The sequence below is a fragment of the Nicotiana tabacum genome, chromosome 8, assembly GCF_000715075.1.
Source record: "Nicotiana tabacum cultivar K326 chromosome 8, ASM71507v2, whole genome shotgun sequence".
In the NCBI taxonomy this organism is placed as follows: domain Eukaryota; kingdom Viridiplantae; phylum Streptophyta; class Magnoliopsida; order Solanales; family Solanaceae; genus Nicotiana; species Nicotiana tabacum.
In genome coordinates, this window is record NC_134087.1 from 118794201 (window position 1) to 118812681 (window position 18481).

The window sequence follows — 18481 nt, forward strand, 5'->3', positions numbered from 1 at the left end:
TTAGTTCTGCAGCACAAGGAGAAACTGCAAATTGGCGCTGAAACATGTGGAAACCCAAGTAGGAAGAGAAGACATCTTTAGCTACTTTGCATGAACCACTTTTGCCATTGAACTCCCTTCATTTCCAAAAGTTTCCATAGTACAGAGGCAAGAATGCACCCATGGCTATTGCCCAGGCCCACCAACTACCCATTTTTCTCCTAGTAAAACAAATTACTACTAAATTATAACAGAAATAATTTAGCCCTCCGCACAAGGCTGGCAGGTTTCTTCCTCTCCAGCACTGCTAACATGTGATTTTAGACCCATCTTCTTATATACTATTCACCTTCAGCATTAAGCCCAGATATCCGATGCCGCCTCTTGTCAGAGCCTGTTCTGAAAGACTCGAAAACAGCCCTAAACGACTCACGCTCAGCTCGTAGTCTCTCTTGAAATATGTTTTGCTTCTTTGGTTCACCATTATTTCTAGCTGATATCAACTTCTCTTCTTCCGGCAAAGGGTTAGACTTCTGCATATATGTAGAAAGAATAAGACAGCTTATCGTATGGGTTCCATGTACACAGAAATTGAAAGCATATACCAACCAAATGTTGTATTATGAAGAACAAACTTCTCCAGAAAGTAACAAGAAAGTTACTCAGCAAGTTTACAAGCATAATATAGCTAAATAAACACCAACATGGAAATGACGATGATTCGAATAATTTAAATAATAGCGTTCGTGGAATCTCACCAAGTTGTATCCTGCACCAGGACCAATTAATAAGGATACATTGGTAGCTTTTGTTGCCCCTATCGAAAAGCCTCTTTTGGTCACCTAAAAAAAAGAAACACAAGTGAGCAGAAAAATTTAGCGAGTGAATGTTTTAATATGAACAGTACAACAGATTGGGAAAAAACAACAATCAGATTGGTAGAATCAGGTAATCTCTACTTCCTCGTAAGGATTTCGGTTAGCACTGTAATAGATAAAGTTAATAAACTGGAACAAGTTACAACTATCATCAAAATCATTCAACACCACCAACCTTATTGCTCCCTCTGTTTCATTTGGACTGGTACGAAGTTCAAAAAGGGTGAAGACGACTTTTGAATCTTGTGATTTTAAACTAAAAAGTTTGCAGAATATACCAAAATTACCGTTTTAAATCTTGTGATCTTAATGCCAAAGCATTCCTACAAGGGAGTGTCATCACTGATAAAATTGGAATGTTGTAATTAAAAACTTACTAAATATAGAAGGTGACATTCTTCTTGAAGCAGACTAGACGAAAGTACGGCATAAATTGAAACGAGTAATAGCTACGTAAACATGCCAATATGATACACACCAATGCCAATGTGAATGAAGAAACTTCCCATCAAGCGTAAATTTTAATGAGATGGAACCACTTACCACTCAAATCTTTCCTCCCGCTAATGCTAATGTAAAATTGAAAAAATAAATCTCCCCACAACCTTTCAATGACATGGAACCACTTAATTCGATTCCTAAAATTCTTTCCCCTTCGGGATAAACAAGATCTTTGCTCAAAGGTTTTCTCATCATTCCAAAGTAATCAATATCAGCTATATAGGTGCTTCTCTTTCTGATAAGTATCTAGACTAGTAATGAAACCCACTGATATAAAGCATGCGGATACCCAAAAAAAAAAAAGATAATTACACTCCAAACTTACAATAATATTGTTAAGAGAAGAAACATTGAAGTACCCCATGTGCAACCCAACAAAAAAAAATTAGCACATTTCCACATTTTTATTAGTTTACATTTGTGATCCAAGAGAATATGCTTGATTCATCTGCCCAAATTCTGCAGTCAGGAACCTCTATTATATGCAAATTAACAATGAAGCATGTAATGACAATCTAAACATAATTTGCCGGATGATCGCACCAAACAGTAACATAGGCACAGAAACAACCTATAATATGGAATACTCCGAACTCCTCATTTCCTTCCTAGAAATATTTTGGACTCCTCATTTCCTTTCTCAAAATACATCTTTTCAAAGTAAAAGCATAGAGTGGAAGGGGGAACTCTTCACGACAGTGTATCCAGCAGACCCTTGCTAGTTTTAAGTGACAGGAGATGAGACGATGAGAAGAAGAAAAGATATAATGACTCAAACACGTCAATCTTTGCTGGTAAACCCATCAGAAAAAAGCAGAGATGGAAAGAGACAGCTGAAAAGTTTTCACCAATCATTTTCACATAAAAAGAACCACATCAACAAAGGACTAGGAATAGCTATCGTCCATAACACTTTTAAGTTACCTGGTCACCCCAACGTACTGATTTCCCTTCTTTGCTGTAAGATTGTATCAACCCTGAGAGAGCATTCAAGTTTTTAGTGGCGTCTTCATTTCTTCGAGTATCATCTTCATCCAAATCAGAAGACCATTTACTCTTTGCTAATCCTTTTACTTCAGCTATTTGGTCAACTTCATGGTCCGACTCCTGATCATCCTTTAAATCGCCTAGTATTAAATAAAATAATGAAATATAATTAGATGCCTTATTAGACACCATTCTGAAATCAAGAGAATGAAGAAAGGACAAATTTGTATGTATCAACTCCAGAATGATATACATAATGATAAAGAGATCCTTAGACTACATTTAATAGAGCCTAACTCATGTGACAAGTAATCATTGGAAGATAGAATATGTTACAGCCCAGTGGTCAAAGATAAAGGGTTGACAGCTGAACCTTGGAATTAGCATAGTTCAACCACCATAAGAAGTTGGGTTCTTTGTGTTATTACACAATAAAATTAGCTCAACTTTGCTTTACGCCTCAAAACAAGCATATGAACTACAATTACTACATCAAATCTAAAAAAATTTAAAAAAAAAAGGGGGGGGGGGGGGCAATGTCCACTGTTGCTAAGGTAGGAAACAATACACATCTACACCAGAACTATAGCAAATTTGATTTGGGATAATTATTCAGAAATGACTCAATCCATGCTAACTGTGAAATTGTTCACTAGTTAGAATTTGCATACAACAAGAAGGACGAGATCATCATAATAAATACAAACGATCCTAATGAGTAATGACAGAATCATGACCTACCATCAGCCAGAATATCCTCTTGGGGAGGTATACTAAACTTCTCAATGTTTTCTTCATCTAAAGCAGAAGGCATTCCCAATGAGTCATCATCTTCCATGTCCATGTCCACCTGCAGATCCAAAATAAGACCCATAATTTTAGAAGTTTCTACCTCCCAGTAGCACAAACCACACATGCTTTGGTAGTACCACCAGAAAAAGATGTGAATAAGACATTATAAGTTAGCATATTATCTCAGTTTTATGTTTTATAAATAAAAGCCACATTATTAAATGAACAAAGCTTAGGTGCCAAAAGGCGAACTATTCTCGAAGCTAAATAATGCCAAATTTACAAACCATGGGGTTCTTCTATTTTATTTTTTTGACAACGTCACAAGCCATGAGAAAATTTTACTTTATGCCAAAACTGTATAAAAGAAATTGTTGGACTCTCCAAGTAGCATTTCCAACACAATCATAGGCTAGTCTGTTTCTTTTTTCCTTTTATATTTAAAAGGCCAGACAGCTACTTCCAGATACTCCAAAGCACAGATAAAGGTGGCAGCATCCCATGCCATTAATCTGCCTCTCATACTTGAGTGGATGCCCAAGTATCCATCAGGTGTTTACACTAGGGGATGCAACAGCTGGGGTTGAGGTTATTTACAATAGACCCCATTCCTAGTTCCTACCTCCTCCTTTCTCTCCTCTTTCCTCTTCTACCCCCTACGCTCACACACACGGCCATGTGCGTGCATCAATTGAACCTAGGTTAGATAGTCAACAACAACCACCCAGTAGAATACTAGGTTAGATAATATTCAATGAAATATGAATAACAAAATTTACCTCTTGGATTCCACCCTCCTCCAGAGCATCTCCATGAAGTAATGACTGCCCCATTGTTGAAATAACACACAAGAACAAAAGACATATTAGCATCCAACTCCTAAAAGCTGATAAAACTGACTTCTTACATAAGGTCTAAAAGACCACACTAACAACAACTACTCTGAAATAAGTTGAATTGTATAAATCCACTTGAGAGTCCAGGAATGTAGAACCTACCCAACTATGCAACAGGATAGTTTTTAAGGAGAAAGTACCTTAGTATCAAGTTTCAAGTACATGGATGGAGCTTCCTCCCATTGGGCAGCCATCTTTTGCACGTCATCCCGCGTAAAACCATGTACATTCCTTGCTGCACATCCCTGAATCGACAAGGACATGAGGATAAAAGAGTAAATTCAGTGGATATATACAAGCTACGGAAGAAAATCAATAAATCAGACATAATGCTCGAAAATTTGTCATGGTACAAAGAAATACATGACTGAACTTACCGCTGGGTCCTTATAGGTCGCCTCTAGCAAGTACACTTCATAACCAGATCTCTGAAATAATAAGCAAACAAAACAATCATGGTAAACAGATGGGCAACAATCAGTTCCTCAAATAAATGTGATGGTGATTTTGAAGATGATAATCAACAGTTGGAGAAGCCACAATAGTACAGAAGTAACAAAAGCAGCGTGCATCACTGTAGGAAATGACACGAGCAATAAATTTAAAAAGCAAGGAGCACCATTCTGGTCCAAACTGCCAGAACTCCGACCAAGAGTGTTATTGCCACTTAACATCCAAATAAATGACAAGAGACCTAATAATATCAGCTTTACTTAGTCTCATCTTTTTATGAACGAAGACAATTTATGCAGCTACTAGTATAGTTAGATGGACAATCTTGGTGGACAACTTTGAATGACTTGCGTTGAGTCTTAATTTAAACCTTGAACATATCTTTTTTGAAACCTACCGGGTGTTTTAAGAATGAAATAATTGCCTTCTAAGAAAAATGTATCTAGAAAAACTACATAAGCCACATTCATGATGTTATACAACAGATAACCAGACTGAATAAAATAAACAGGAACCTACCGAGTTACTTGGAGAGAGTTTGATTGCCTTCACACAATGAAATTTACACTAGACTCTAAATGCTTAGCTCAAATTTCAAAATATATGTATAACAAATTCAGGCAAATCCCCAACAAGAAAACTAAACTACAGTAAGTCAACTCAATTTTGCTACTTCAATTACATGAACTCAACGAGCATTACTCAGTCTCATCACAAAAAACAGAGATAAAAAAGAAGGATGACAAGGGGGCTTGCTCTGATGGTAAGCAACCCCCACTTCCAACCAAGAGGTTGTGAGTTCGAGTCTCCCCAAGAGCAAGGTGGGAAGTTCTTGGAGGGAAGGATGTCGGGGGTCAATTTGGAAACAGTCTCTCTACCCCAGGGTAGTGGTAAGGTCTGCGTACACACTACCCTCCCCAGACCCCACTAAGTGGGATTATACTGGGTTGTTGTTGTTGTTGTTGTTGGTTCCAATTTATGTGATACAGTTTCACTCGGCGCGGAGTTTCCGAGGAGTTTAAGAAAGAAAGAATTTTGAAACTTGTGGTCTTAAAATATGCTATACCGTTTGTGTGGCTATAAAACTTATGAAACTTATGGTCTAGCACATGCCATATCATTTGTGTGGCTATAAAAGTTTCTCATTAAGGGGGAAATGGAAAGTTGAAGTTAGATTGTTTCCAAATTATGACAACAACAACAACAACAACAGCCCAGTATAATCCCACAAGTGGGGTCTGGGGAGGGTAGTATGTACGCAGACCTTACCCCTACCCCGAGGGGCAGAGAGGCTGTTTCCAAATTATGAAAATGTCTTTTTTAAATGGACTAACAAGAAAATAGTGTCACATAAACTGAAACAGAGGGAGAATAATTGATCACAAAGAGGTGTTCATAATGAAAGATCCATATACCAACTCCTCTGAAAATTCATGCATAATAACCATCGAACTAATTCTATGTAATAGCAGAAACAAGTCATCAGCAGTTACGTGGCTCCTACCTGTGGAGGCTCAAGCCAATACAGAAACTGACTCTATACAGAAAACCAAATTACTAGAGGACAAGCTTAGTGGCTCGAGATATGATTCAAATATCTTTTGGCTACAAATCTGAAACATAAACCGTACTTCAATTATATGGTTTATTAGTTGCTTGGCTTCTCCACATATGAATTGCTTTCATCAAATCAAGCCCTTTTTAACACATCTCTCTCACAACACCCCCCCCCCCCCCAAAAAAAACCTAAGAAATAAAATTTTGTTCGAGTAGAGAAGAAAACTTCCATTTATATGATTGTTAACAGAGCAACTCTTCTCTTAGCCACCATGATCATAAAAGTTATTTAATAACATCTATCCGGCAAAATACATAGATACAGATACACAGTCGTCATCCACAAATTTATACTTTCTCAATACATGTAGCATTTTAGCTGTATTTAGATAACCAGCAGTGCCTCGACAGCAAAGCAAGTTCTGCAGATGATAAATCTAGAAATTCTACACCCATTTGTCATCCACAGATTTCTAGCTTTTATAAAGAAGTTGTAGATCCAAAGAAATGCTATTAATTTTTGCTCTATTTTTCCGTTGCTCTAGCTGGAAATTTTAGCACCATCACTAGTGATAATTGAGCTTGCTCGCCGAAAATTCACAATTCTGCATTGTTTAGGTAAAACTTAGTCTGAAGCTTCAAATTTAATGAAACTGCACGTCAGGAATATGACACTCTTATCCTATAATTTAGTAATAAAAATTAAGTTCTATAATCTGTCCAAGTTGATGTATGAAGCTTTGTGGTTGTTGAATAGCAATTATATTCTGAATCAAAAAATCAACAACCCAAGATTTCAAAATCCTACCACAAACCAAACAACTATATAGACTGTTTTTGGTAATATCAACAATTGCTTGAACCTTTTCTAAAAAATCAAGTAACACTTTCTTGAACTATAGCAAGTTAGCAACCCCCTTTTATAATCTTAAACGAACTTTCACCTAGAACAAAATTCACAAGTTCCAAAATCCAGGAGCCTATCCAATCAAATCGAGACGTGAAAAAGATAACCTTGGCAATTCCTATCACATTTATATCTAACACTAGAATTGAATTTCACTGTGAACAAAACAAGATAAAGCAAAAATGTCTTAGGCGAACTGCAAAGCAACATCACCACTAAATTATTGATACCACATTGGCCAAACAAAACTGAACACACAAGACATGGTGCTTACTTTTACTTCTTCAGTAAATCTACTATCTAAAGAAATGCATGATAAGGTGTTCAATATGAGATCATTACTACCCGAGAAAGGAATAAATTTCTAAATAGTACAAAGACAAAAAAGGAATAAAATCCTAAATAGTACAAAGACAAGTGATCAGGAACCGATACTTTTGAGTGGACAAAAGAAAATAGAAATTCAGGAAAAATGCACACCGTGAATTAAATAAATTGCAACTGACAAAAGCTGATAGTACAAGACAACTATAACAAAAGTTAGGATTGGATGGAGTGAAAATCTTCAAACACGCAGTTTAGACAAAAAGTTCTATTGATCAACTAAGGTTATATTATTTAGAACTCCAAAGAACTAACAACCTATAAAACAGTGACAAACCACATATAGACAAACACAAAAGGTTATGAATTTCAGACATCCAAAGTGCCCTAGAAAACAATTAAACAAGAGTATAGCACGTGAACTGGTTGCGTAATAGAGAGAACTGAGAATATACCTTTGCAGTTGCCCAAAACTGAGCAAAATCAGCTACCCGCAGATTGCGGTCATCCACTAAGATGAGGCACAAATACCAGCAACAAATGGGTCAATTGCCGAACAAAACTGCATCTGTAGTTAGTAAACTGAAGGCAGTGCAACGCACTGCATGACCACTTAATCTATAATTAAACTATGGTTTAACTTTTAACTAGACAATCTAGCATGACTCGAGAACCAATGTGCTAACTATTATCAAGAAACCTATGAGACACTGTTTGCCTTCGAGTTTCCTAGATCCAACGGAAGTGGAGGTTTTCTTTAGAAATATGCTACAGTGGAGAGCAACAAAGGACATGAAAAAACAGCTGATAGCAGTGTATATTCATATCACAGGCAAATTTCAATGAATCTCACAGACATATTAAACAAAAGAATTGCCATTCAGCTGTAAAAGGAAACATTGATGCAAATTATTCCAGATGTCAGGCTTAGATGATGGTCAAAAAGATGAAATATGGTAATGCAGAGTAAGAGCAATCCATTCGCCCCAGAATATCATACCAATTACGAAAGAGAAAGCCCCCTCATCCAGGGTCTTTTTAAAAGACTTCAACATGCTGGACCGATAGGCCTGAAACACAGAGAATCAAATAGGTAATAGGTAATACTATATACAAGTCACTAAATTGCAGAAAATTAGGAAAAGCAAATTAACATCATGATGAGTTGGGCAAAATCCGAACCCATAAAGATCAACCAGGAATTTCAAAAGATCATTTCTACATCATTGATTGATTCCAAAATCGCTACAGTCTGGATGAGTCAAGCTTCTTGAAAGATGAAATTATGATATACAATTACATCAACATTAAACCCACAAGAGAAATAGCAACACATGGGCACACTATCGCCTAGTGCTATGTTTCTGTTACTAAAGGAATAAAGGTATAATAAATCAGTCACATAATGATTACGTCATAGTTTTAAGCAAAAAGTATGTAATAAATATGAAAATGTTTCTTTGTAGATACGGAACTCAACCACCTCACACCCCTAACCAGTAACCAAACAGTGGCTTTTCCCAATTTGCTCCCTTGGTGACTCAAACACTCAACCTCAAGGTTAGAAGGGGAGAGCCCTTTCTACTATGCAATCCCTCGTTGGGTTTGTTTTTTTTTTTTTTTTGGGGTGGGGGGGGGAGGGGGAGAATAGAACCATTGTCACTTGTATGCCTGATTTCACATCCATAAAAATATTTCAATCGTTAAGCGCCAATTCGCGGGAGTAAAAACAATAGAGGATACTTAAAAAGGATTTATTGCACTTCCCCCTAGCGTTGCATAGTAAGCACTTGAAGAATCTAAATGAACACACAAATTGTGCCCTTAGAAAATTGGAAAATATGGACAAACCGAAACTCAAAATCAACACTGTTTTCTCTGAATGGTGCACACCAAGTTGTAAATTCTCCATACAAAACCAACTCATACTAGCCTTACAAAGACTAGGCAAAGCAGAACATACTTGGCCTTAACTTTAGCTCTATTTCTTTGGTCTTGTTAAATACAATCGGAAATCTGCACAGCTTGTTACTCTTTTTGGGCACTAACTTGGTGCTTTTTCTTTCATTAATAAAAGTCTTTGTTACTTATAAAAAAGAAAATGTAACCATGAACTTGGGTAACCAAATAAAATATCCTTTTCGAGTAAAAGATTGAACTTCTGTACAAGTCATCTATCACTAGATCTTACAATTTTATGGATAAACCTCAAATACCAAACAAGAGCTTTGCATGATCAACAACAAAAAGATGAAAGGAAGCTATATCAGGCCTAATTCCTGATCCAAGATGAGAACTGCAGAAGTAAGCGAGCACCTTATTTTCCTTCTTTTTATGTGGTGGTCGTTGTGGTGGTGGGGGGTGGGGGTTATGGATTCCACTCCACTGTAAATAATAAAATTTAAAACTAATGGCTCCAAATTTAAATCATGGAAGTTCAGTTATCTCTTAAGCTTAGATAGAGATGTCTTTACCTCCTCCATCTCAGGTTCATAGCAGTATTCCATGACCTTCTTTGTGATTTTTTTGCTTCTGACAGAACCAGAAGATTTTGAAATCTCACTCTCTTCAACCTGAAAGTACTTGCTTTATAAATTTTTTGGGAGAAGTCTTGTTCTAACTAGAAACGGATATTAATAGGAGGCTAGAATATATGAAAGAAATAGAAGTGGGGGATGTCGACAATCAAAAGAACTTCAAGCAAGATTACGAGATAGGAAGACCTTATCAACTTCAGTCATGAAGTAATCGTCCATTGAGTGAATGCGAGGCGCAGTGCCACAGTTTTCAATCTCAAGGTCACGTAACATCTTTGCCAAATAGCTCTTTCCACTCCCTGAAAAAGGTAAAATAAAGCTGAAAATACAAGCAGACAATTTAAAAGAGAGAATCCAAACTCTTTAACCTTGTTACATATGTTTCTCTACAGTACGCTATTGCTTTTAGTAACAATTTTCAAATAAGAATGCAGGTAATCAAGTCACAAAAGGACATATAACATGAATGCCTGCTTTCAGTGGTTAGCAGAGAAAGTAACATATCAGCCCATGGTAGTAGCCCTCAAGAATCTATAGATCACAACGTATCTACTTCTTTTCAGAAGATTTACATGAAAACATTGTAACATCATCTTTAAAAGATGAAAGCAAATGATCATACTTCTCCTGCCCCTACTCGGAGGCCTGGGACCTTGGCTTAGTAATGAAGGAAGGGAAGCTCTTCGAGCTTTCTCCGCCACAAGGCAATCTTCTAATAGAGGGGAAGAGGCAGAGCTCAACCGATTCTGTGGCACAAGATGCGTTGGTATTGCAAAGACAGGAATGAGTTCACAACGTTCAAATAAGCTACTCGACCGACTAAAGCTAAAAGGAAAAAAGGAGATGACTCTAGTTGTTGAGTACCCTGAGGAATGTACCAGATCGACTTCTAGTTGTAGCGGATCTTACATCGGTTCTAGCGCTTTCTCGAAGCAAGGAGTATGCCCTCGTGTTTCAACGAGAACACCGAAAACCTAATTCACGGCAAAAGCCTTTTGGGTCGGAAGCTTCTTCTTTTCGATCTGGTAGGAGGGGAACTGATGAAATTCGGGAAAAACATGGAAGAGGTCGCTATACTTGGGGGGGGGGGGAGACATGACCGCGACTTAAGAAAAAAGTACCCTTGAAAAGACAGTCAAATTAGATGGAATGATGAAGAAGACCAACATATGTAATGCGACAAGGAAAAAAGTGAATCTCAACGGATCCCAGTAACCCAGGAAAAGGATAGTTCTAATCCTACATCACACTTCAATTTTAACCATGACAACTGCAAAAGGAGGGAGAAAGGGGGAGAGGGGGGGGAGTTAAAAACAAGTTCATTCATAATTAACTAATACTCGTGCAGAGAGGTACTCTCTAATTTTCGGTGGTCTGGAAGAATTGTAAACACCTAATATGTCTCAAGCAGACTTAACATAGTAAAGAATTCAACTTCCTTTTCCGATAACTAGAAGGGCTCACCTTTTTCTTTTCCTTTTCTTTGGGGAGAGGGGGAGGGGTCTCTTAATCAAGTAATATAAGGATCATAATTTTCATTTAAAGATCTCAAGCTTGTAGTTCATCATATGTCAACTAAAAACAAAATGGACAAGTGCATAACTAAATGAAATAGTTCCTGGCAAAGAAAGAAGCACCTGGAAGCCCCCGAAGAATTATAACAAGATGATCAGGGCGGGTAGCACGGTATGGATGCCTTAGTATGTGAGAAGCATCAATGACTTTTGACTTCTCCAAAGGTAGGTCACGCAAAGTTTGTTCACTTCCTCTGGAGCTCATAGATGATGACGTATAGCGGAGCATATGGAGTTCCTGGATAACACAAAATCAGATATATTAGGCCTGCTTCACCATAACATAACACCAACATAAAAGGGATATCAACTTGTTAAGTCAAGAAGCAAGCTAAAGACACAGAGGTGTACATCTGTTATTAAGAAGACCCTCTTTCCCGCTGAGGGTGCAAAAGAAAAGAAAAGGCCAAAAAAGACAGAAAAGAGAATTAGAATCCCAATACTTGACAGAACCACAAAATCGCACAACAGATTAGCTTAAGAAAATGTTAGGCGATATTGTTTAGGCGTGCATAGGATGTTGTAAGATTCAAAGTTATCAATTGGGAGCACATCCAAATACACATCATATGAAGTGTGTACGTCATTGTGAATCATATTGCAAGGATTAGAACACAACTAAAAATACATAGGAGATCAATATATGGATGAAGAAACAACCAATTTTAGATAAGCTACCACAGATATGCTAGAAACCGATGTCAACAAGATAATGCAGAAAAGATCAAATTATTATAGTACGACATTTTCTTTACAATTGAGAAATCCCAAAGGACCATTGGCACACGGTTCGAAACATCAGTAGATAATAGGCCCACCCAAATTGTTATAGCAAGACATACCAACAATAACAAATAAATAAGTTAGAAACACAAAGAGTTGAACTCGTAGAACTCGTATACCCCAAAGCCTGCCTTGCAAAAGTAGAGCATTGTTTCAAATCTTTCACAAATTCGAAAATTTAATAGTAGAAGACCGTAATCTTGATTGGTAAAACATAAAATAAGCTGGCCTTAATTGAAAAAAACACATAGGAAGCATTTTTTTTGGTGTTTATATTTTAAATATGCATAAGAACTTGTATCAATATCATGTGAATCAACATACAAGAAGGCAATCATTTCCCTGGATTTCCCTGTACATCAAAGTAATTATCACTACTCAAGAGTTTGATCCTATAAGTACTGTGTATTATCCTAACACAAGAAGAAGAATGAATTTCTTTTTTCCTCTTTCATAACCCACCCCACCTCCCAAGGATATCATTAGCAGTTCCCTTTAACCAGCTCGAACTCCTAGTCAACTAGTTGGAAGTGGAGGCACCTCCCGACCACGCTAACCCTTCAGTTAAAGAATGAACTGTTTAGGATCAATAGAAGAGACAAATGGTTAAAGAAAAAACAAGATCCCAAATACCTCACAATAAATTTAAACAGTCAACTAAAGGATTAACATGCATATCCCAAATTAGCAATAACATTAACGATCTAAGAGGTAAATTGACAATGTAATCAATCATTATAACTCATCCGTTCTTCATATAGTACACAGTTCAAGAAGAGTGTAAACAAGAGGTACAATCTTTTCAAAGGAGGAAGGTAAAAGATCAAACTTACAAATACCTACAACATAGTTATACGTGGCAAACTAACAAAAACATCAATAGATGGAAACCATCAAGAAAGAATATACCAGGATACTGGTTCTCCTTTAGAATTACTTCCAAGTAATTAGTATTGGTACTCTTGCTGTTGCTTTAATCACGTATAACAAATTATTGATCAAAACTTAAGGTTTCAAGAACAACATTATAGTAAAGTAAAAGCAGATCAAACCCAATAATAATGAAGTTACAGACACAAATTAATATGAATTTTGAAACTTTTAATATGTATAATTTCAATATTTATTTGATAAACTAGGCAATCAATCAATATATATAAATAATAGCATATCCTTAGTCAATAGATAAAAAATTGCAAAGCCAAGAACACTAAAACGCCCCAAAAAGCTGAAGAAATACCTCATTTGCAGATGCGGAGGAAACATGTAGATTGGACTGATAACTTGATATGGAATGATTATATTCAGGAGGTGGAGGATAAGTTGATGACAAAGGAGCTGAAGAACCAACAGAAACTGGAAAAAATGAGGCAGATGTTCCAGGTGGTGAAGACAAAACAAGCCGCTCATGCCGAGGCGGCTCCATTGGAAGAGGAGGTGGTGGAGAAGCTGGAAGGGGCGGCTGGCTAGCAAATGCCTTACAACCCTGTTGTGCTGAATACAAGCTCATGCCACTGCCATTCACTGAATTAACAACCCTTTGGTCGTATGACGAACCATAGTGAAGTAATTTCGACTCCATATGACTATTTTGCATTGCATAAGCAGCCTCCGAATAATGGTTAAGGCTATGACCGTGACCATCCATGGGGGTCTGTTGTCCATGATACAGTTTAATCTGTCGGTCGTGCTCTACATTGTGGCGGTAACTATCAGCTTGAGGATTACTGTATTTGTAACCATTTTTTCGTGGCAAATAATTGTCAACTTCATCATATCCTAATTTTCCAAAATGTTCTTGCTCATGAAATGTTCGTTTTCTATCCAAATTACCATAACCTGGATCAATACAACTTCTATTATTGCTAGTTTTAGCACCTAAAAATCCATCAAACTTTCCGTATTTTCCACCATCAAAGCTACCATGCCCCATGTCTAATTCGTGATTCGCTGCACCAAACTCACTAATCAGTTTCAATCTCCTTTCGTTATCAGTTGAAACCCTAGCTAAATTTGTCAAGTTTTCGTTCATAAACGAACCTGTTGAATCATCGATTCTCATTCTCTTTACTCCAACATTACCGGAATCAAAACTAGGGTTTGTATTTTCATATGCATCGGACGGTCGCGGATGAACTTGAGGGGGCATGGAGGGCCCAGCGCGATGATCGACGAAGGGGTCGTAAGCCGCCGGTTGGGGTGGAAGCGGAGGGCGGGGGAGGGATTGATGAGGAGGATAAGGTGGATATTGGGTGAAACTAGGATTTGAAGGGAAAGGGGGTGGGGGTGGGGGTGGTGCAGGGCAAAAAGGGAAGTGTGAGATTGAGCAAGTAGGACAGATTCTACCTTGGATTGGGGGTGGTGGAAGATGAGGACGCCATGAATGATCCATCACACAATCTGGAACTTTGCACCGGATGAATCGATTGGGGTTTGGGGTTTGTGATTGGATCACTGGGGTGAAAATTGTCTGGTTGCTTGAGAAAAGTGAAGATGGAAAGGGAAATACAAGAGTGAAGATGGAAGTCTTGAGGGTCTTATTTTGGAGGGGTAGGTTTTTAGCATTCACGAGATCTAGAATTATCTTTTTAATCACCTTTTCCTTGTCGGTAACAGATTACTAAAACCAATGTGAAAAACAAATATAGAGGCTGTTTACCTGAGATTATAAGCCGCTCTAGCTCATAAGCATTTTTTTTTTAATAAAATTCAAAGTACTTATAAATCAAGTACTTACAAGTCAAAAATAGGTCATAAGTTGTCAACCTAGCTTATGAAATTTTAGCTTATAAGCATTTTACGTTTGATCAAGATTTTTATTATTTTATTTTTAAAATATTTCTTTTTAAAACAAAACTCCTACATCGATACTCACTGCCTCAAGTATATTTTCAACCTAAACCCCCCGCCTCTTCAAGTCTGTAATTCTCATTGACTATTTAAGATAAGCAAATTCTCTATTTCTTTGCATATTTATATCTATGTGATTGTGTATTAGTCTTTGAACAGTATGTAATAAATGAGGACATATCAAATTTTTGGTGTATTGCTTTCTAAGTGTTGTGATGATGAAGACAATGTTTGTTTCTCTTCAAATATTATGTCCTATTTAGGTTTATTTTTTACCAAGAAGCTTTTGTCAATTTATTATTATTATAACTTATGATTATATGTTTATCATAAAATAAATTATATTTATTATAAAAATTATCTTATCTAAGCACAGTTGTATTTAAAATAAAATGATAAATAAAATATTTTCTATTTGAACCGATCTAAAATCTAAAATTTTGAAGAAATTACGCCCTTATAGGTGTAAATAGTTATAAGGTTATTTAAGTCATTTTAACAGAAAAAGAGCTTCTCAACACTTTTTTATCAAATACTGCAACAACTTATTATCAATTTCAGCACTTGTACCCAAACACGTAACTGCTTATTTATTAAATCAGTTTCAGCACTTAAAAGTACTTTTCAGCACCTATTGTTTATTAGCTAATCCAAACGTGCTCATAGATTACTAGTAGCAAATTTTTTTTCTACTACTTTTAATCCTCAATTAGTTGATGTTAGGGTTGTCTAAGGTGAGGGGATGGCCCAAAACCGGTCTGGTTCATACCGATTTCGGTACCATTCCATCTCGGTCCGATTGAGGGTAAGGGTAGGAGATTTAGGTAATGGAAACGAAGAGCGGGAGGGTGCCGGAAAAGTTACCGGTAGAACCTATCCAGTTGTTACCCTTGGAAGTTCCTTGGTTGTCTCGAGATTGGTTATTTTACCTTTTCATAGGGATAAAAAAATATGACAATCCCGAGATTAATTATACCATAATTTTTTCCCAACTAAACATGGGATAAACTTTTTTTAGATTTTGTCCCGAAATTAATTATTTCTTATCCATCATTCCAAACGAGCCCTTAAGTTACATGAACCAGTACCCTTAATATTTTTTTATTTATTTATTAAATTTAATTATTTTTTGACTGTTAGCCACCAATTATTTTTAAAAAAAATAGATGTTGGCAACCGCCAAAAATGGCTATTTTTGCCTCTCTACACCCTAACACCCCCTCTACCGCCTAATTTTTTTAACCCCTAAGTTTGTGTGTATTTATATATAGTAGTTTAAAAAAAAATAATTAACCCCTAAGTATCCTTACCGGCCCCCTTAAGTACCTTCCCCAATGACCAGTAGTGGTAATGGTACGGTACTCCCAAAAATTCTCTTAACTCATTTAATTCCCCTTAGGCCCAGTTCCCTTAAGAAATCCTCCCCTTACTAGTAGAGCAAACTTCATTTGTAGCCATCCGGAAAAAATTAATGACAATAGCTAGCCACAAAATAAACCATACAATTAACAGCCCAAAACTAATTAAAAGGCTAGTCCTCCGGTACTTTCAAACCTAGATCTCCGGTACTACTTTTTCTCCTCGCATTTCTCGCTATCTCTCTTCTCTTCTACATCTTCTCCAGCTTCTCCTCTTCTTCCCCATCCCGCTATTCCTCCTGCAACCCTAACTCCGAGATCGATTACTCCTTTGTGAACAAATCTCCGCGATCCCAGACGACCGGTGACAATACAGTTTCAAGAACAACGTCAGCTGAGGATGCTAAGAACCTGGACGAATCTGCTTGGAAAAAGTGGTCGTTAACTAATACATTTTTTTCAGATTGAAGGAAAGATTAAAAAGCAGATTTATTAACAAAGAAGAAGAAAAATGTGAAGAGTAAAAGGCACTACCTACATTTACAACCCATCTATTTAAACTAAAGAAATGTTTACTTCTCACCCCAATGATCTTTAATTGTTGTTAACTAATACATCTCACAATAGACTTTACAGGTTAAAATTAAATTACCTTAGAGCTTTTTATACTCATCTGGCTCTAATATCAAATTGAAAGATTTAAAAGCTGATTTATCAACAAAGAATAAAGAACAAATGTAAAAAATTAAGAAGCACTGCCTACATTGACCCCTTTTATTTTTTTATGACTTACTTTGGTTGTTTCATAACACGTATAGAGAGACTTCGAATCTCATCTCTAATGGTAGTCTTGTTCACCGCTTAATTGAACAGGTAATGTTTTGGTGTTCACCTTATATATATATATATATATATATATATATATTCATTTTATTACAAATATATATACAAAATAGACTGTCACTATACAAAAATTATACAAAAATATACGATAACTATACAATTTATATACAATAGACTGTCACTATATAATTTATATACAAAATAGGTTGTCACTATACAAAATATATACAAAACAGACTGTCACTATACAATAAATATACACTAATAATACATTAGGGATACACTAAAATATAGAGGATACACTTAATTTTGTGAATTTATACAATGTAATAGTATATGTACAATTTTTATACATTTTATAACAATTTATATATAATTTTTATAATATACATTGAAAAATACAAGATACACTTATATACAAAATTTATACAATATGTATATAAAATATTTAATAGATTGTATAACTATAACTATAACTATATAACTATATATATATATAAAAGAAGAAAACCGCACGACTAGAAAACCCCACAACTTTTGTTGTCACTCTTGTATCATGCATCGTAATTGAGTAGATCTTTTTAATAATTGAATTAAAAATTTTGTGATTTTTCTAGGTACTCAAACAAATTTTTCCAGTGAGAAATAAAAAAAAATAAAGAGGAAAACTATAGATCTGAAAAGGAAGATAAAGAAGGGAAGGAAAATGAAAAAACATAATCAAAAAAAGATAAAAGGAAGATGAAGAAGACACAAGAAAGAAAAAGAATAGGAATGAAAATGATAATGGGAAAAAAAAATTGTGCATTGAATAGAATGAAAGAAAGATAACAAGGTGTGCATTGGATAGAATGAAAGAAAGATAAAAAGGCTAGGATTAAATGTTGTCTAGGGAAGATAAATGCATTGGAAATAGATAATGGCTACAAATTGCAAATAAATTGGGCCGAAAGGTCATTTTCGTGTAAGTGGATAAAAACATGGGCTATTAAAATTTTGAGAGGCTATAAGGGTAATTTTCTCTTACTAGTAAGAGTAAGGGGGTAATTGGTCACACGCAAATTTAATCGTGAAACTGGCATTATGGGAAGTACATGGTGCATTTATGTATTTTCCCTTATGATATTTCAAATGTTTCGACCAGCAGTCGTGCTTTATGATTGAAAACATTTTTCCAAATATTTATGAAAATAAAACGTTAATGCAATAAACAGAAATAAAAAATATTTTTGAACCCGCAAGTTGCTTGTATATCCTTAATG

General features: G+C 36.0%; 1 protein-coding gene across 1 annotated transcript; it reads right to left on the reverse strand.

Annotated features, from left to right (window-relative positions):
* Positions 1–99: 99 nt before the first annotated feature.
* Positions 100–14694, reverse strand: LOC107794033 (uncharacterized). The gene is made up of 13 exons (XM_016616486.2): positions 13409–14694; positions 11449–11623; positions 9998–10110; positions 9749–9847; positions 8275–8344; positions 7730–7785; positions 4411–4461; positions 4174–4278; positions 3917–3961; positions 3087–3195; positions 2283–2485; positions 738–821; positions 100–512 (listed from the first exon to the last, which is right to left on the reverse strand). Exons 1-13 carry the CDS (start codon positions 14558–14560, stop codon positions 321–323), a joined length of 2454 nt encoding a protein of 817 aa, XP_016471972.1. The 5' UTR covers positions 14561–14694; the 3' UTR covers positions 100–320.
* Between the last annotated feature and the right edge of the window lie 3787 nt (positions 14695–18481).